At 35.1% G+C, this 21281-nt stretch overlaps 1 protein-coding gene across 1 annotated transcript in view; it reads right to left on the reverse strand.

Moving 5' to 3' along the window:
• The window catches only part of adamtsl3 (ADAMTS-like 3), a 143408-nt gene that overhangs the window by 64863 nt on the left and 57264 nt on the right, over nt 1-21281 (reverse strand). The window contains exon 4 of the mRNA XM_043245368.1: nt 3704-3831. Coding sequence (XP_043101303.1) covers nt 3704-3831 — 128 coding nt within the window. The remainder of the gene's footprint in view (nt 1-3703; nt 3832-21281) is intronic.

Raw genomic sequence — 21281 nt, forward strand, 5'->3', positions numbered from 1 at the left:
AAAGTTAACTGTTAAATGGAAACTAAAATGAAAACCCGATTCTAATTCAAAAAATGTAGAAAATTCTCATTAAAATAAAATAAATATTAAATGAAATATAATTTTAAGTAATTTAACTAAAACAAAATTAATAAATCGTAATGATAAAACTATATATGAAAAACTGTACAATTAATAAACCTTTTAAAATTAAAATAATAAATAAAAAAATATATTTTAATTATAATAAGTGAATAAATGGTCAGAAATCACTAATATGCTAATTTGATGTTCAAGAAACATTTCTCATTATTGATGTTAAAAACATATTCATATGCTGATACCGTGATAATTTATTCAAAATGTTTTAAAGTACAGAATGTAGACTTTTCCTAAATTGTCCTATTTTTACTAACTTTTACTGACCTAGTGCTGCAACCTACAGCAATTCATAAGTGATTCAACGAGTATTAATTCCTAAGGCCGCTTCAAGGGCCGAAGTAGAGTTATTTGGTTAAAGTGTTCTTCTGTTTCAGGTCATCCACAGCCTGCCCTGTCTCCTCTCCGATCCATCGATGTCTGTTATTTATACTCCAGCGCTCTTTAACAGGTGCTCTGGCCCGCGTGCAAGCGATATTGCTCGGATGTTACGATTCAGAAAGAGCGTCTTTGTTCGCTGACCGCGTAATCAGCTGCGGAATCACTTCCAGATCTTCCTGTAATCAGCAGAACGCAATCACAACACAAGCTGGCCCACCGCTGCAGCTCTTCTAAAGTTCTACTGACAATAAACAAAAGGAGGAAGAGAGCCCACGTTATTCCAGTAGCGCTCAGCAAACTCATGATGGTCTGTTTAATATCGCAAAGGCTTTATCTGTGCGAGACATTTTTTTCTGACGAAATGGCATCAAAAAATGAACGAAATGAACCGAAAATCTAAAAGTTTCGCCGAAGGAAAAAAATATTGGTATGCACGATTGTTTATAAATAATGTTTCTTGAGACGCTTAAGACTGGATTAATTCAGCTTTGCGTCACGGAAATGTATTGCATTTTAAAATATATTTGCATATATTTCATCATATTTCGTTTTTTCCTAAAATTAATCAGCCTAGGAGTTTAAAAACATCAAAAATCTCTGCCCCAGGCTTTTGAAGGGTATTTTAAAGGTCGAATTATTAACCAAAGCGACTCGAAACCGTTTCGTCAAAATGTGCTTGGGAACGAAAAAAAGCGAATCTTCGCACAGGAAGCGTTTAATTGCAAATCACTGAGAACGATTTTACGTTGAGGGTCAGCAGAAGCGTTTCCAATGAGACCCGAAGCAGGCCGCAATTGGCCCTTTCTCTTGTTTTCGGTCGGATCTAACCGGTCAATTAGCTTTAAATGAGTATCGCTGCTTAAATAGCGCGTGACTTCAATTTTCTACATGCATTGCTTCAGCTCTTGGCATCTATACCCTCCAGCGATGAAGTAATGGGCAGCGTGCAACAAAAACACCATTGCTCCCAACACAATAAAAAAAACCCAGATATCTATCCCAGTATTAATGCGCATAAACAATTCTCAATAAGTCATTGGGTGATTTCCAGTGCTATCAAAACACTGCTCTGTTTGCTTCGGTGAGGTCTAATGCACCTGGAGAGAGCTATCCGTTAGCGTTCCTATTCCATAACTAAGTCACAAATAGCATGTGACTAATTACTCCAGAGCAGTAGGAAAATAACATCATGGCAGCTTTGATTGGCTAATGGGACTCAGCGCTGTACCAAACCTTTTACAGCTATGAAGGCCATTTTACATTTCTAAGACATTTCTAAGACAAAAAATGTAGTCAAATCATCTACTGTAATGAAATACAAGCTAATCATTTAAATACAGCATGTGTTGCTTGGAAAAAATAAAAATAAGAACGCATTTCATTCCAATATTAGTGACAATTTTGATGCTTTTTACCTGTCGAATAGGCTTGCTGTTATAGATGTATATAGAAGCATCACCGGTTACATCATTTTTAGTCATTTTTAAAAAATTTTATAATAATAAAAATTGATTTTGCCTGTTGACTAATTGATCGAAGTGATAATGGAAATAATGGATTTTTGTTTTGTTTAAAATTTGCATTTTTTTCATTGTTTTACATCCTGTTTTCGAGGCAAAGCGTATTAACATTTCAGAAATGGACGTTCCGCCTTGCAAAGTTTACAATCAGGAAGTTAGCAAAAGTTACTTTTTAGTCAGCAAGTCTATATTTGACTAAAATTGGCAAAAAACAAGCCAATTAGCATTTCAAGACTAATATCATACCCAGAAAACACATATTGCTGTATCCATGAATGATTCAATTCTCTTGGCTTCGTTTTAATGACAACGACTTCGCTGTAATGCATTCTAAATCATGTAAATTATGCACATGCATAATTAATGGCATGTGTACTTACGTTATTATTTGAGCAACAAAACTTTTTTTTTCTCCCTTCCCTTTAGAAGGAGAAAGTGAGGCAGAAATAGAAATGGAATTAGAAGGAGGGAGAAAGACAGACTGTTAAATCCAAAGTGTCTGTCATGTTTTCCATTCTTTCTGGAAATTAAGCCTCTCTGAGGTCAGCCGTAACCACGAGCGGCCTGACATCACAAAGACAGATATCTGCTGTTGACGACTGAAATCAACTGTGGCGCTGTCATATAGAGCACAATATGACAAACGCAGATATCTGACGGGTTTTTTTTTTTTTTACTGTGCTCTGGTCTGTGAAGACAGATAACAAATAGCCAAAAGACATCTGTCTCTAAACAGGAAAGTGATGTTGGTTCTCAGAAAAGCATTTGTTCGCTGAAGCCGTTTGATTTTATGTAATGCAATAAAATTTGGTGATTTTTTAAATATTTGAATATTGTTGAAGCACCTGCACGCTGCAAAAAAAATATTCGGTTAGATCTGGTTGCCAGTTAATCACCATAAAAAATAATACCAGTATATATCAGTATAGTATTGTACTTGAATTATCAATTTAGGCTTTTCACATTAACGTTTACTGATAACCACCATGATATTACACAAGATAAAAATTCACGATGAATATTAAATGTCCGGATAACAGACATGACACTGCATTAAACATTTATATTTGACCACTCTATATTCTAATTCTATTCTAACACTAGATTATCTAATCAGTTTGTGTTCTATTTGTTTTCTTTTTATTTATAATACAATTAACAAAAGCGAAAAAAAGCCTCAAACACCAGCTTGCTTTATTTTTCTAAATACAGTACAGTAAAAATAAAAACAGTAAAATACAGTAAAAATCACATATCGCATATAATTGCTTTTTTGTTGATTTTGATCGCTTACTGCATGTGCCGCTTTGGATAAAATATAAAGTTGTAAACATTCACCGAATTTTTGCTTGATCGTTTGTAAAAATCACATATTATCAGACATTGTCATGCTCAACTGTTGTTTGGGACCTTTGTGATGCATAATAAGGTTGGATAAAACGCCAACTCAATTTTTAAAGTTGACTAAATTATAAACATTCACTGAATAAATGTCATAAAGCCATCTGCCATCTTCACTGAATTTTGTACATGCTCACCAAACTTACATACTAAGCCAGTGTGCCTTCAGAATGATTTTCAAACTGATATTTAAAAGATTACATACAATGGCTTTAAAGGAAGGCTTAGTTTTCGAGATGTCATGCATGTGTGATCTCACTCACCCTCCGTTGAGACACCTGCGAAGAGAATACGAAGCTCCGCCTCCACAGGTGCGAGAACAGTCACTCCACGCGCCCCAAGCGTCCCAGCCAGTGTCCCTCTCTTCATCTGAGCGCGTCGTTCTCGAAGACTGCAAGACACAAAACATCAACGTCAACTAAAGTTTACATCTTCCCCAATCCCAGTTTAAAATGCAGAATCCGTCATTGCAGTGGATTTCTGATGCTAGGTGTATTAATCAGAATGAAAAAAATCGAATCAACCTATTTTCAATGGCTATCGTCAACTGTTTGCTTACCAACGTCCTTCGAAACATCTTCTGTGTTGAAACAAAAGTAAAAACCCATACAAGTCTGAATTAATTGCAAAATTGACATTTTTGGGTGAACTATCCCTTTAAGATTCGTTCGCACCAACTGAGTGGATTCCGATTGGCGGCCAATGTTTTAGAGCTCATCAGAAAAAGATGTCTTCTGTGTGCTGTTATCGTAATAGTTTCATTCGTTTTTTCATTGTAAATCTTCACTGTAAGTTTGCCATCACACACACACACATATATATATGCAGTATCTTCCTTGTCATATAGTATCGTCCTTGGTGTTTATGGGTCTTAGACAGTTCAGTAATGCCCTTTACTTTTAGATCTCAAATTTCTCATTTTGCCCTAAAAAATAATAATTCTCTCGGTTGTGAATGTTATTGCTGGATGAACTTTTTTTTTTTTTGAAGAAAAACACTAATTCATTCTCCAGTAATATTTATGTTTGGTCGTCCACCTATCCATTGAGCCGCTTCTCTCTTCCCACCAGTAAATCCTTCTTGGACATGGGCTGCACACTGACCTTGAACATTAGCCGGGCTCCCAGCGCTCCGGAATACTTCTGCTTGATTTCTTTACCCACTCAAACTCTCCTGTGTGTTGATACAAGTTATAGAGCAAAATATACTCGTGTCTAACTCTGACCGCCTTTTTATTTGGTGTCAAATCAATTGAAGCTCACATTTACCGAACACAACCTCCCATGTGTCTGACCCCGAAAGCAACCGAGACCGTAATCGAGCAATAAGACAAGAGAGACTTGCGTTGCATCTAAGAACAAACTCTTTTCAGAAATCTCATTTTTAGAGAAGACTTAAAAATTGACATTACTGATTTTATTGGTTCATAAGCATGGTGTTTAATTTGCACATATAAGACACTCAATAATCTATCTATCTATCTATCTATCTATCTATCTATCTATCTATCTATATCTATCTCTCTGTCTATCTATCTATCTATCTATCTATCTATCTCTGTTTATCTATGTTTCTTCAAACCTCTTATGTTCACCAAAAAGTGTACAGTAAAAATAAATGCGCTTAAAAAATGTAAAATATTATTACAGTTTAAAACATTTATTTTCTATTTAGATATATTTTAACATGTAATTTATTCCTGCGATGCAAATCTGAATTTTCACGATCACTGAAAATGATGCTAACCCCTAACCCCAACCTCATTATTGTCATCAATGTTGAAAACTTGTTTTTTGTGGAAACCATAGTCTTCGATGAACAGAAAGTCGAAACGTGTTGCATTTATTTGAAATGAAAATATTTTGTATAAAATTACTTTACTGTCCCTTTTGATCATTCTTTTAAGGGGATATATGAATATATATCTCACTGCCCCCAGACTTGTAAAGAGCAGTGTAGCTCTATTATATCCTCTGATGGATAATGTGCAGTTGTTCTGTGGGAAAGGCCAGTTTCTCTCAGCATTCTACGAATTCTTGCTCATTTTCGTTTGGAAAATGTAACATCTCTGCTTGTACAGTTCTATTACCGTGAATGTGTGTGTAGAGGCTTTCTTAATTTCACATGTTGGACCGCAGTCCCAGTTAAACAACCCATCAGTAGCTGCCAATGAAAACAGACTAGCAGCGGTGGGCTTTGACTAGCTAGCCTCGCTGCGCTGATGGGATGTCAGCTTTTACAATGATCTAACGGCGATCCGTTTCCCCGAGGACTGAACTTTCCAGTCAAGAGAGATGCTGTAAATTGCCCCCAGATTAGATTTCAAATCCCTATTGTTTTAAAAGTTACTAGCGCAGGTTCTTCCTCTGTAAGACTTCCTGACTTCTTTATGGTTTCTCGCCAGGCTCACCAGGTACAAAAGCAGCTGGTTTACTCCTGTCTCCTCTTATTACAAATCCCTGACCTGAAAATGGGACCTGAAGAGCTCACTTCAGCGCTTCGGAGGATAAATCCACGTTCATTTGGTGTCTGCGCTAAAGCTGAGGACTCTATTGGCTAATGCTAGCTCGAGGTTAGCTTAGTTCAGGTTTCATTAGCCATGGTTGTCAAGCCCTGCGTATAAACAATACTCAACAGACATTACATAGCGAAAGAAATATTCAGTTCAGGGAGTAACACCTCTAAATGTACTACCATTTAATTTAATTTAATTATATTTAATGGAGCACAACTGATTTATATAATATTGTATAACTGCTGTATTATCGAGATTAATTACATCCTATTTTGTTTTTACAATAATTAGAATTAAGATAAAATTAAATATAAATATTAGATAAGTAAATTAAAAATAAAAAGGTTGGCTTTAAGTTAAGTAAGTAAGTTAATGGAATAAAATAACTAAAAGTAAAACCGAAATAAAGTTACATAGAAGTTACATAGAACTCGATCTAAAATTGAAAAGTAAAAAAGTACAGACATATTCACATATAAAATGTATGTATACGGTTTCATTTAAACTTTAAATCACGATTAATTGAACGACAGCACTAATTTATACCTTTTTTTTTATAAGGTTAAAATTTATAAAATTAATTAAAAGTAAAAGTAAAATTAATTTTTCTCTGAAAATACATATCGTATATATATCAATTATTTTTTTGCTTCTTATTTTTTTTTATATATATATATATATATATATATATATATATATATATATATACACACACACATATTTATAGCTTTAAAATAACTATATATATATATATATATATATATATATATATATATATATATATCTATAAACAAAATTTTTATTAATTTACTTTAGATTAAATTATATTTAATTAAATGAAATTAATTTTTTAGATTAAGTTATACTGTATATTTATCTAATTATTTATATTTATTTTTTGGCAGAATAATGGCCAGTACAGTACTGGAACCAAATGAAAAGTACATTAAAAGTACAGTAAATGGCAGAGACAACACACAACAAACGCGTCGCTCAGAAAACCCACAATCTCCAGTGGGCTCTCTGGTGTGTCGTTTAATAACAAACGACCCACCAGAGGTCCCAGCGAAAATCTGAGAAAATAAGAGCAGAAGATGGCAGACGGTGCTGGCAGCCGTACACAGACGTGCTGTTCAGCGTCTCCACGGCTTCTTAAGACCGAGCTCTCCGACGGACAGAGGTGTCGTTTCACAACACTGCCTAATGCGGCTCAGCAGAGGAAAGCCAAACACCTCTCTCCGGTTACACACAGATTTCTGATCTAGCACACAGTCCCACTGGCCGTTTACATTATGATTTCATATTGACTTAATATCCGCTCTTTGAATTCGAACGCGCTACGCACGCTCAACGCAGCCCGTCATTAGTTCACTCAGCTAGATACTGTACGTTAAACGAACCTCGTTTACGCTTCAAATGTTTGTTTTAATGAAGTCAAAGAAATCTGTGCAACGAAGGAGGCCAAAACATTTCAGCGAACGCCGGATTTACCGCGTGGGAATTTCTCCGTATTATTTCTCGCGTCCAACACCTGCCTGCAATCATTCAGCTGCGTGAGAGTTGTTTATGTATTGTTCTGTATTGTTTTAATGAAGTGAAAATTGCTAAATAAACAGAATCTGAATGTTTAGTTTGTGTTTCCCCATCATTGTGACAATTTAGCATTTTGAGCGCGAGCACATAGAGCCTGGCTGGGCCTCGCCGTACACTAAATCACTTTTTTAAAAAATAATAACGGTGACCGATAAGGCACCCGTTTCTCATGCTAAGTTATACATCGTGTTACAAATTTAGAGACAGGAATTTTGTTACATTTCCTAACCTGAGATCGTAACCTTTGCTGCATGACTTGTTCAGCGCTGTTTTTTTGCTGTAGATGTGAATGATGGTAAACTTACAGTGAACCCGAACCATGAACCAGAATATCAGAGGGGAAACCATCCAGAACAACCCTAGCAACACTAAAAGCCTTTCTGAACAGCCACATAGCAACACCCTGGTAACCGCTCATAACATCCCAGGATCATGGAGGTTTTAGTCGGTCTAGCACAGCTCACATTTCCATTAGAAAATGTAATCGTTTTAAAACTGGAGCATTTCGACATTTTCAAAAACAGGAGTCGTAGCGATCACTTTGAAACTAAGGAGGAAAGACAGAAAAACAAGACAAAAAAATTACATTTTTAAATTCTATTAAAATCCTCCTAAATGCATACTTTTTTAAAGCAATGCATTTCAACATTTTTAATAAATAAAAATCTGTTAAAATGAAAAACAGCAACTTATTTGAATTCAGCTACATTTAGCAACATATCATTTATGTCCAAAAATGATGAAAGAAATATTATTACTTGTTTTGTATAAAATGCTAGATATTGTATACTTAAATTATATAAAACATAAAAATTGCTTATTATAAAATTAAAATAACATTTTAGATGTACTATAAAAGCTACTATAAAACCTTACAATTCAAATCGCTGTCTTGGCAAATAACTGCAAATAAACTGAAATACTTAATGCATGCATATGTATATATATATATATATATATATATATATATATATATATATATATATATATATATATATATATATTTTTTTTTTTTTTTTTTTTTTTTTTTTTTTTTCTTAGAAAATCGATCATTACCTCTAAACTGTACTAAGGAAGAATAGCAAGAAACAAATGTTTAAAACGAAAGTTCAAATTATTCTAAATTCATCATTCTGTTTTCTTAACCCAAAGCATTTCACTTTTTTAATAATCTAAGAAAGAAGAAGAAAAGCTTTTTGGTAACTGAATTAAAAAAAAACTACACTAGAGGAAGACACAATAAAAAAAATCTATTAAGATTGAAAATGCAATTGAATTCGTCCCAAATTCATCATTTCGTTTTCCTAACCCAGTGAGGGATGCATTTTGCGATCAAGTGGGGAATTCAACTTCCAGGTCGGAGCAACAGACTTCCTAGCAACAGCAAAAGCAATGTTTGTATATTTTATTTAGTGGTTGCGTCTGAGATTAAAATCAGTGCAATTTCCTAAGAGACAACTGAGTCTGAGTCCACTGGAAATGGAGTGTCCAATATTTTGGCCACTGTACGTCTAAGCTCGTGCCAACATTTCTAGCTTTACTGCACCCAACTGTAGATCTCGATGTGCTTTCTTCCAAGCCAATAATTCTACTACTTCTGGATTATGACTATATAGCTTAAATGTTGTGCAATATGGTTAGCATAATGAGTCTAAAGCTAAACTTGCTTCAAATAATTGCTTTGTTCCAAGTTCTAGCGAGAGCTTAATAGCCAAACAGCAAGGTAACTCAAAAAGCCACTGCATTGTTCAGAAAAAAAGCATTTGGTCTATGGAGATATACATTTCATATTCCCATGTCTCTGTTGATTTGTCAGCGTTGGAGCTGAGTGAGCTGAAAGCGTATTTTGGACAAGAGTTTTTACAGAATATTGTGCGACCTCAAATAACTCCTCTATACTTGTCAGTTTAGGTAAAGCCCGTGATTGCCAGGACTGCTCCTTGGGAAAAATCTGGGTCGTAACAAATAACGTGCTTGTTAGATAGATCATGTTTGTTTGTCACTTTCGTTCTCTCCTCCAGGAGTACTTTCAAACAAAGATGCAACAAATCACGGTTTGTGTAGCCGAATAGTCACTAGATGAATTACTATAATCAGTTTAATGGATCGCTTTATGGCGAGGACAAAACTATTCTACGTTGGAAGCGTGAGGTTTATGATGCAGAGCTTTCCCCCAATTTAAAAGACACGTAAATGTTGAATGAAAAAAAAAGAAACGACACAATAAACGACAATAAAACAATAAAATGCTCGCAAACTCGTAAAAAAAAGTGAAAGGGAAGGGATAGCGTCGACATTATACAATAGATCGTATCTTATGAATGTAAAATGTTAATAAAATGAGTAAATGATCGATGACCAAAAAATAAGTAGATATTAAATGTGACATTAGAAAAATGCAAGTCTTACTTGCTCAATGTGTACTTTTGAATTACGAATTAAAGGAATATCATACAGTATTAATGAATCAGAGACCAGAACGCTCTCATGAATGCCAAAAGGATAAAACATCGTGCAATTCTTGTTAATATACCATTACATAGCATTGAATCAAATTCTGAATCATTAATCAAATTTAAATCAAACCAAAGCTCACTCCACCCACATATTTCGGATTCATAATTGTCATTTTTGCTACAAGGCATCAAGTGTGCATCATAGGCAGGACTCGACACCCAGGGTTTTGAAATGTGCCTAAAAACGATTTAAAATACTAGAACTAGACTGTCCCTGAAAGAACACGTTTAGCCCGTTATAATATGTTTTACGTGATAAAATTTAAGATAATTTTGCTTTTTTTTATAAAGAACTCTCATTATGGTAATGAACTTTGGTGGGCTGGTTTTATTGTTTATAAAATCCCAGTGTATATAAAATAGAATAATGTAAGATGTCATGTAAAAAAAGAAACATCAGTATTATTATTTATAACTAGCTACCAAAAAAATGTCAATTCATAAAGTTATTACATATTTTATGATGAACTTTATCCATATTCTAATTGATATTCAATATTTTAATTTGAATGGACAGCCTATTCATAAATGCACAATTGGAATAATCACAAAAACATCTGTGAACAAACCACTGTTTTCATCCCATGTTTTCAGAAGATGTCTGAGCTTGAGCAGTAGTGGTTTATTTGGAGTCTGAGGAGTAGTGATTCATTTGAAGCCTGAGTCTGAGCAGTATTGATTCATTTGAAGTCTGAGGAGTAGTGATTCATGTGAAGCCTGAGTCTGAGCAGTAGTGATTCATTTGAAGCCTGAGTCTGAGCAGTATTGATTCATTTGAAGTCTGAGGAGTAGTGAGTGATTCAGCCTGAGTCTGCAGTAGTGATTCATTTGGAGTCTGAGTAGTAGTGATCTCAGTGTGATTCATGTGAAGCCTGAGTCTGAGCAGTAGTGATTCATGTGAAGCCTGAGTCTGAGCAGTAGTGATTCATTTGGAGTCTGAGTCTGAGCAGTAGTGATTCATTTGGAGTCTGAGGAGTAGTGATTCATTTGGAGGTTGATTCTGAGCAGTAGTGATTGTTTTGGAGCCTGAGTTTGAGCAGTAGTGATTCATTTGGAGCCTGAGTCTGAGCAGTAGTGATTCATTTGATTGATCAGCATGATTGTTTTGGAGTCCAAATCTGAGAAATAGCAAACTGATGAATGTGAAGCCAATGTGTCAAATACTTCTTATCAGATTTAACAAATAAATAAAGAAATAACTGCATATGTTTTCATGAACATTTGAGAATCCATCCATCCAGCAGTTTTTATAATTTTGGATGTCTCAGTTTTTAAATTAACAATACTGATCCTGTCACTTTCCTATTTATTACTGAGAAGCAGCTTTGCAATCTCTATATTATAAAGCGCTATAAAAATAACGGTGACTTGACGATTACAACTTATCAGTAGCAATTACTGTAGCTTCAGCTATTTTTAAATGAACAACCTCCCACTTGGAAAAGGGATCAGAAAGTTTCGCAATGTATGCTTATATTGTAAATAAAATAATTTCCACATGACTTGATGGAAGGCAGTATAACTTGTCTATCTTCATCAGTTGCCTTCTCACAGTAAACATCTTTAATGCAAACATAACAAATCTGGAGCGTTGTTTTTGCCTAAAGCATATTGTCACAGAGAAGAAAAATCCAAATTTCAGTTTACCTCAATTAGTTTTGCCAAAGCAAAGTACACAAATGTACGGGGAAAATACAGCTAAACGTAAACACTTGCTAACAGTAGCTTATCCTGATTGTCTATCATGACCAAACATTCACCCAAAATATACAAGCATATTACTCAAAGTGGGGAGGTGGTTTACGGTAAGTTGCTGATTTACTCCACTAAGCTGTTTCCTGTACCACAACCGATGGAATAACAATGCTAGCATTAGCATTGACAAGGTTTTTCGCAAGTTTATAAATGCTTTTGGCTGTGCAATCTCAGTTGCTGCACTATGAAATGATCACAACTCATAATGAAATGCAGTATTGCAAAAAATGTCTTCTAATATTAAAATCTACAGACATATTTGTTTAGAACTGGAATGTCTTTATTTGTAAGGTGCGCTTGATCATTGCATATATGACGATGTTTCCTTTTTTTTCAATGTCTTTTTTTTTTATATAAGCTCAGTTTAACAGTTATGTTTTACCATTTTTGAATTAATTTAGTCGCTCTCCTGATCTGGCACTAGCACTTTTAACTTAGCTTAGCATAGATCATTGAATCGGATTAGACCAGTAGCATCACTCTCAAAAAGCGCCTGAAAATTCTGGGGACTATTTTCTGGCTCTTCATAATATCATTGCGCCTGCTGCAGCCATTCAATATATTTAAGCTTTAAAATTGAAAAAAAAAAAAAAAAAATTTGGTCACTTTTGAGCATGATGCTAATGGTTAATTCAATTCACGCTAAATTACTGTTAATGGGTTCAAAAACGGTAAAACTCAACTGTTTAATTCTAGGGGAGTTGAAAAACTAGCCTATTTTCAAAAAAGTTGTGCAACCTCAAAATTTGCGACCACTTAAAATGTCTTAATGATAGATTAAGAGGTTAATTGTTAGATTGAAAGGCTGTGGAGTACTTGTGGATTATTGCGATGTTTTTATCAGCTGTTTGATGCAACGCTACATTTCTCCACATGAAAATCTGTTCTGATAAAGAAACAAACTCATCCATATCTCTCACGGCCAGAGGATGAACATACTTTCAGCAAATTCTCATTTTTGAGAACCATCCTTTTAATGCAACCATTGCAACGTTTTGGCAAGCGCACTCGCATAAAGCAAGCATCCGATTTATGTCGCTTTGGACGAAAGCATCTCTCAAATGCATAAACATATACGTCCTATAATACCACAGACACTCAAACACACAGTGGCTGGCCTGGTCGGACAGTGAGTGGGTGTGAGAAGGTGATAAGCGTCCCTTCGGTTAGAGACTCCAGTGGGACCTGACCTCCTCCGAGTCTCCCACAGACCACCAGTGGAATTCTCTCATCAATCATATCTCTTCTAGCTCCAGATGCATGTGCGTGTGGGGGCGACGGACGGATCAACAGGTCCATGAGATTCTCGTCAAACTTTGGACGGAAAGCAGCGGCGGTCGGGGACTCGGCTAAACAACACTTTAACATCTGGGTGAGCTGGCTGCCGAACACAAACTGAGAAAGAGAAAGGGGGGGGGAGGTTTGGAGGGGAGTTTAAAGGAACAGTTGACCCCAAAACTAAAAATCTGTCATTATCTACTCACCAACATGTCGTTCAAATTCACTTGATTTTTTTTCCCTTGGAACACAAAAAGGCTTTTCACACTTGCAATTTTTACATTTGCCAAGATGAAAACAGAACAGTTTGAAAAGAGCCTTTTATCCGTTTTTTTTTTTTTTTTTTTTTACGTTTGCAGCTTCAGTTAGTGTGTAATGCTGCTGTTTGAGCATAAAAAAACATCTGCAAGGTTACAAAACTCAAACTTCTCTCTAGGGCTGCCACGATAACTACATGATCATCGTTGTCAAAACAATTCGTGATAACAAAATATCATAATAAACAGAGAGAGAAATCCATTTACAATTCTTCCAATAAAATACTTGCAATGGCTTTGCAATAGCTGCATTTATGTGAGTTTTTGTTGCATTTCCACAGTTCTTAGCAGCAAGTGTCGCCATGTTTCAAACCATTCAAAATACTAAGTCATTTTGCGAGTTAAATTGCTCAACTGATTCAAAGCATCATAAAAATTTGTTTTATTGTTTAAAAGTACAAAAGCTGACAAAAACAACTCCAAACTATTACCGTTAATTATAGAATATACACAGAATATATGACAACACCCTTAATTAACACAATAATATTTCATTTTTAAAATATTGTGACAATCGTCAATACCGTTATATCGCGACGCCCTAGTCATCTCTAAAAGGAAAATCATACTTTAAGAACTACAACAAACAGCTGGTTTGGACAGTAGCGTGTTTTTTTCTAGATACAGAACAAAAAGTCACTCACGGTTCACCAATCATAACTCCTTGGGCCAGCTAACCAAATGAGAGCACATTTCATGTTTCAGAAGGTGGGGTTTCACCAAAACAGGGTATGTGAGACCTGCAATGATGTGAAATAAGTAAAAAATGATATGCTTTTAGAATAGAACAACCAATCATGAAATCATCTAGTACAGTGGTTCTCAATTCCAGGAATCCTGTTCTAGTACACCCCAAAAAACTAACGCAAAGAGCATATCAGAGTCCCTTTAAACCAGTCTGAGAAACTGAGGTTGGTTTTAAAGTAAATTGTTAATCTTAATTGATTTAAGCATCATTTTTCACAGACAAAAAAAAACAGTAGCAGCAAACCATTGCAGGCCGGTCTAAACTCCCTTTTGTATCTTTTTCATGTTCATACAGTGCCTCACACTTGAAAGGTAATAATCTTTGTGATTATTCAGGTTTTATGAATTCACACTATGCCGCGGAAACAAGAATATTCAAACTTCTGCATCCATGGTCCTGAACTCAGTGGGTTTTCTGAATGGGTGTTCGGCTAAATGGCTGAAATCAATTCCGTGAAGATATTTTTCCTTTATTTCTTTATTTTTTTTAAGCTTATTCTTGTCTAACAAATGGCTGAATTGGCCTACACAGGTTGTCTTGGATGTTCAACATCATATCACAGAGCTCATCTTCTACAGCAACCCAAAGGCCTATGGAAAAAACATACAGACTTTTATTTTGAGAGAACCAGAGTGATGCCAACTTCTGGGCTGGCCTACAAAATGACTGCAGCACTGGATATTCTTATCTGCATATTTAAGTCAACAGCGTCAACCTTTATTCGTCCAGTCAATGTTATTGAATGTCAAGATCCAAGATTATCACAAAAGTGTTCATTATACACACAGACACACACACTAGTTTGGTACTCAGTCACACTTCTGAAGCCATCTCGTTCCTTCATGTGAGGAATAGACAAGTTATTAAATCACAGAATTTTCCTGTTTGGGTGAACTGTTCATTTCGGGAATAAAAGTGTTAGCAAAACATGGAAAGCATTCAAGAAAACCAATAGGCAAACATTGATTGAACCCACCGTTATCAAAAACTTTATCTGTGGGAATGAAATCATTCCAGTAGTTTCAAAGCGCACGCTCTTCCAAGTCGCCCCCCGCTAAACTCTTTTTTCCCCCTTTTTTTGACTCTTTTTCAGACGTTTGCTTGCAATTTCATCCAGGGGGCTGGTTACCCTAACAAGCTGTGACAAACACAATTGCGTTCTGCTAGTGATGTGAAGATCAAAGTTGTCAGGGAAGCGAGCCATATGGCCGACGCATGTACGGCCTCAGACTCTCAACATAATCAGCCACTGTCTGATCTTCCGCACGGGGCAGAAATCGAAGCCAAATGTTTAGAGGTGTTCGGCAAAAGCGTGAAATTTTCCTAATGCATTGCACAATGTTTGATATTCGCTGCTTAATACATTTGTCTATATTACAGGGCTTCCAGAACACTGCAGGCTTTTATGTTAAGAATTCGTTGAACTATTTACATGTCTTGCCGTTAAAACTCTGACCTCGTAACTGCATTGTTGCTGCATAGCAACATCTAAAACATCAAAATTATGCTTTATTGAAGGTTCAATGAGGCATAGCCTCCATTATCGATAATGGAAGACATTTGGAACAACCTAGACTCTTCCTAGAGCTGGCCTTCTGGCCAAACTGATTAATTGATGGAGAAGGGCTTTGGTTAGCATGGTGACCAAGATGCTGACAGTCACTCAAGATTTTGAGATCTACAGAAAGACAAACATCACCGCGACACTCCACCAATCTGGGTTTGAATACTTATAAAATGGGATTTTTAGAAGTTTGCAAAGTTGTGATAGTTTTGTTTTTGGTTTGTTATTTGGTTAGTAGATTGATGTGGGGAAAAAGGAATTAAAAGCAGTTTAACATAAGTCTACAACATTAATTAATTAAGGAACTTTCTTTAGCAGGAAATCAGCATATTAGAATGATTTCTGAAGGGTCGTAAAGACTGGATTAATGATTCTAAACATTTTGTATATATATATATATATATATATATATATATATATATAGTGTTTATTTGTTGCTAACCTAAATTTTCAGAATCATTAGTTCAGTATTATGATGACTCTTCAAAAAAAAAATAATAATAATAATATAATAAAAAAAAATATATATATATATATATATATATATATATATATATATATATATATATATATATATATATATATATATATATATATATATATATATATGTAAATAATATATTACTATATTATGGTTTTTACAGATTTTAATTTACTGAAATAAATGAAATCTAGGTAAGAATAAAAAACTTCCTAAATGTTTTTAAAAATCTTATAAATATAAGATGTTCTAGAATAACAGCTACACCAAAATAATGAATCTGTCATTTTGCTTGTGCCTGCAATGGTTCAATTTAAAATAATCATCGCTGGGCACTTAGATAAGACGTTGCAGCGGCTATATACAATCAGAAAAAGCCCAAAACAGAAGTATGGAGTTTTGTGAGAAAATGAAAGAACTGGCAGCAGATGCATTGTTGAACAGAGAAGATAAAATGATAAGGTGTCTACAGCTTTCTCCTCTCGTAATTACAGGATGCTCGAAATGAGAAACACCAGACAGGCTGATCCCGTTCTCCTCTGCGCAGCGTGTCTCTGACGGCCTGTTCTCAGCGTCGCTGTGAGTCTGCAGAGGTGGTACACGTCTCATAGCGAGAGACGCAGAGACAGAGCGGATGAAAGACAGGCAAGCAGGGAGAAACAAAGCCGGAGATAAAAACTAAACCCCCAGGACTCTGTATCTCTGCTCCGCGCCCTACTGAGCTGGCTATAGCCGTCTACGCTACATACGGTAGGCATCTTAACCAAATGACTGACTGGAACGCTCTACATAGCCAACAACCCGAGAAACCACAAATCAACACATGAAATGCATGAGAGATTGAATTGACATGTTGCTTTACAGACAACACAGCATAAGTATAAACATACATAGTGCACACTTTATTCATATCATATGTATATAATTATTTTTATTTTTACTTTGTAAAGTGGATTTTTTTTAATCAATGCAATGAATAATTAATAAATAATTTCCCTTATAATAACAATAAAAGTCTGTTGTAAAGCACATTATTTGCCAATAAATAAATTATATATTTTTTTTTAAATATTAGATAAATCTTTACAATATTTAACATTGGTTAACGGCATAAAATAAAGAATGAACAATACCTCTACAGCATTTATTAATCTCGGTTAATGTCAATTTCGGCATTTACTAAAGTCCCAATTTGTGTTTGTTAACATTAGTTAATGTGCTGTGAACTGGAATGAACTGTATTTTCATTAAGAAAGGTAATACACTAATAAATAGTGCAATAAAATGCACTGTTCGTTGTTTGTTCATGTTAGTTAATGTATTAGCTAATGTTAAAAAATGACACCTTATTGTAAAGTGTTACCAAATATTGATCATGTTTTCTTTATGTTTCATGCTTTCAGTTGACCACCACCGCTTTGTAAATGAATAAATGGACAGTTTTATTGCTTTGTTTTGCATTTGTTGTTTACCTTTACATTAGAAGAAAAACATTAAGCGAATGATGCATTTTTCCTCGAAAAAAGGCTAGAATCGCAAAAAAATTAAAACAATGAATCGAACAATACATTTTCAAGCGCAGCAAGACTGAAATAGCATCTCGATCAATTTTTTTTTTATTTACTACTTTGAAAAGTCACTTTTACAGTGCATGCGAGAAGAATATTATCTGGCCTTATTTGCTTCAGTATTATGTTCTTGAGTTCGGGGCTTCGGACCAAACGGCACATACGAGACATAGTTCTGGTTTGGCGAAGGGCGTCTCATGTTTTCATTAAGGTGAGAGCAAAACCACAAAATAGGACTCTTCATCGAAGACCTGGCACATTAATGCGCCGCTGCGTATGGGAGAGCGTATGCTATCCACAGGAGCTTAAATTAGCTCACCTCGGCTCTTAATATTAATTGACTGATTAATATGGAATTGGGCCTGCAACTAGACAGCTGCGTTTAATAATACAGCAAAAACAATATACTTCATATGCAACACAATTAGAAAGCCAGACACTCTCTAAACACACGTAAAGGCAAAAACAGAAAGCAAACATCACTGAAAGCGATGTAAGTTGGTTCGGATAAAAACATCCGCCTAATGTATAAATGTATATAATACAAGATATTCGCATTTGTTAATGAAAATGTAAGCGGCGCATGCCTGCGTAAGACTCACCGCCACAACTTTAGTGTGTTCTGGGTGGTGTCCAGATCATTTCTATGCGGTTACGAAGGTGTTTCGGAGAAGTTGCTAGCATGATGGTATGCGGTTGCCAGGGTGTTCTGGGTGGTTTCTAGGTGGTTAAGTCAAAAGAGCCCACACACACAAGTCTCTATGATATTATGTAAGTCTGTGTGACTTTTCAATCGGTTCTAGTGTTCGGCAGACAGAAAAATGCATGCAAAAACTGACTCATTCCGATCTGTAGCCCAAACAGTGCAGGAAAAGGCTAAAAGGAGAGGTTTACATTGAAGTGTAATTAAATATGTAAAGATTTATGTACATTAAGAATAATAATGAAAAAAACAGCCAACGTTAGAAAACTGGGAGCATGCAATTGTGATGTTAAATCGGTACAATGTAAAGGGAATGTACATTGAAGGGTGTTTCTACAATGCTAATGGTTTCTTCTACAATACTAAAAACACAAAATAAATGTAAAGTATATCATGAAAACACCAGGAATTTGGCTAATGTTGGATAAATGAATCAAAATGAAAAAAAGTAAAAAATAATAATAATAATATAAATAGTAATAATAATAATAATAATTATAAAAATAGTAATAATAATAATTATATATATATATATATACACACACACATATATATATATATATATATATATATATATATATATATATATATATATATATATATATATATATATATATATATATATATATATATATATATATATATATATATATATATGAACTATTGCTTAGACATTATTTTGAAAAAATTACCAATATTGAATACTATGGGGATGTACAAAGTTGTTGACTGTCGAACTAACAAAATAAAATAAAATGTAGGATTTTATAGAATTTTCACAATTTCAATTAATTATGTTTATTAACTAACAAACATTTTAGACTTAATATATTAACTGAATAAAACCAAACATAGTATAAAATGTTTGTTAAAGATGAACGCAAATCTAAATGTTTTCTTTTTTCCCTCTTGATTTCATAAGTCTGGCTCTAGGCGAAATCAGGAATTCTCATTAGGATCAGCGCATAATAAGACGTCCTAATGGTGCAGTTTATATCTTCTCCAAAAGGTCTGAGCGATCGAGTCTCGCCGTGAAGCTAATTAGCATGATCCACGACAGCACGGGGAATTGAGGTCAGAGAAATCGAGATTTACAGATTAGACGAATTCTTCTGACCTATTTGGCCTGAAACGTTTGCGATCTAAGACAGCTGCGACGCGTTCCCGAAAGGAAAGAATTCAAACGCGACGTGAAATTCCTGCAGAGTTAACGACTAGCATTAGCAGGTGCTAACTGTCCTCTGGATGTCACAGAGGCATTAAACCGCAGAGTTCTGCGTTCATCATAATGTGAAAAAGATATAAATCGATCGCAGCGCCAAATTATGCCTGAAATGAAAGCGGATCCCGAAAAAGTCGGCCCCTGCCGTAACGAAATGCTAAAAATGAGAAAACTCCTCTGCTTCTTGGTCTGCAAGAATGCTCCAAGAATGCTCATCAAACCGTTCGGACTGGGAGGTCTGTTTTGATTAAACGATTTCTTCCTATCCAACGCAAGGTTAAATAAAGCTGGAAGGGTTTCCAAACTAATAACTCTTTATCATGGACAAGATCAGTGTGATGAAAAAGCTAAACAAGAAAAACCTCATTCTTCTCTCCCCGCCGACATTCCCTCTAGGATATCATTTACAACCGCACACTCACATATGAGAAAACACAGGACGAGCCCCATCGGATTCAACACAAGCGCTGTCTAATAGAGAAGGCTGCGCCATCGAGCCGGTGCCAGCGCAAGATGGCAGATGCGAAAAAATGAAGCCGCGGCAAAGAACGGATTCACAGTTCATAGACCTCAAATGTTCTTGACTTCGCTGAAATTCGCAGCCCGAGGACCGCGTTTGAGTTATGATGTTCCGCCCCGATGCGACTTCACTCATCTTGAGCAAGGTAGCAGAATAAGGTAATATTAGGTAATAAAAAACACGTTTCTGTCGCTCAAAAGCGCATTAATTCAGAACAGACGGTGTGAAAGAACCGGTTTTGACACACGCGCGATATTTCCCACAAAAACGACATTTCTGTCATCATTTATTCATCCTCACGTTGTTCCAAACGTGTATATATTTGCTTTCGTATAGGGATGTTTCTAAAAAAATCCACAGAAAGACAAAAAGAATTATAGCAAAACAAAGAATCGTGAAAACTAAAATCAAATCAAATACAGTAATAATAATAATAATAATATTAATTAATGATAGGATTATTGAGACCAGACCAAAACACTTCAGAGTCCTACTATTAAAAATAAAATAAAAATTTTAACTTTTAAAACAACCCTAAAAACGTTTGTTAAAGGAACAAGGGTGAATTAATTGCAAAAGAAAAAGAAACAACAATTTATTAACAGATTAAAGAAAGTGTTTTGATATTTTTTGCTATCTTTTCATTTTCCGTCGGGCTTGGTGCACGATTTAACCACAGAAGAGTCAATTGCGTACTAAGCCTGACGGAAAATGAAAATATATCGGAAAATATCAAAACACTTCATTTTTAAACGAGACACTTCTGGTCTAATCAGATTCAATGATCTATGCTAAGCTATGCTAAAAGTGAAATTGCCAGACACGGAGATCGGCTGAATGGATTCAACAACGGTAAAACTCGACTTACTAACTCTGGCGGAGTTGAACGAGCCTATTTCCCAAAAAAAAAATGGCACGTTCGTTTAAATTGTTGTTTCTTTTGTATTTTCTTTTGCAATTCATTCACTTCCAAATCCGTATGCTGCTTTTCGCTTTCTTATGAAATCATTCCTGAAGAATCCTCCCACATCTCACGCCAATTCATAAAATGACCGATAATT

This window comes from Puntigrus tetrazona, chromosome 7, assembly GCF_018831695.1.
Source record: "Puntigrus tetrazona isolate hp1 chromosome 7, ASM1883169v1, whole genome shotgun sequence".
NCBI classification, from domain to species: domain Eukaryota; kingdom Metazoa; phylum Chordata; class Actinopteri; order Cypriniformes; family Cyprinidae; genus Puntigrus; species Puntigrus tetrazona.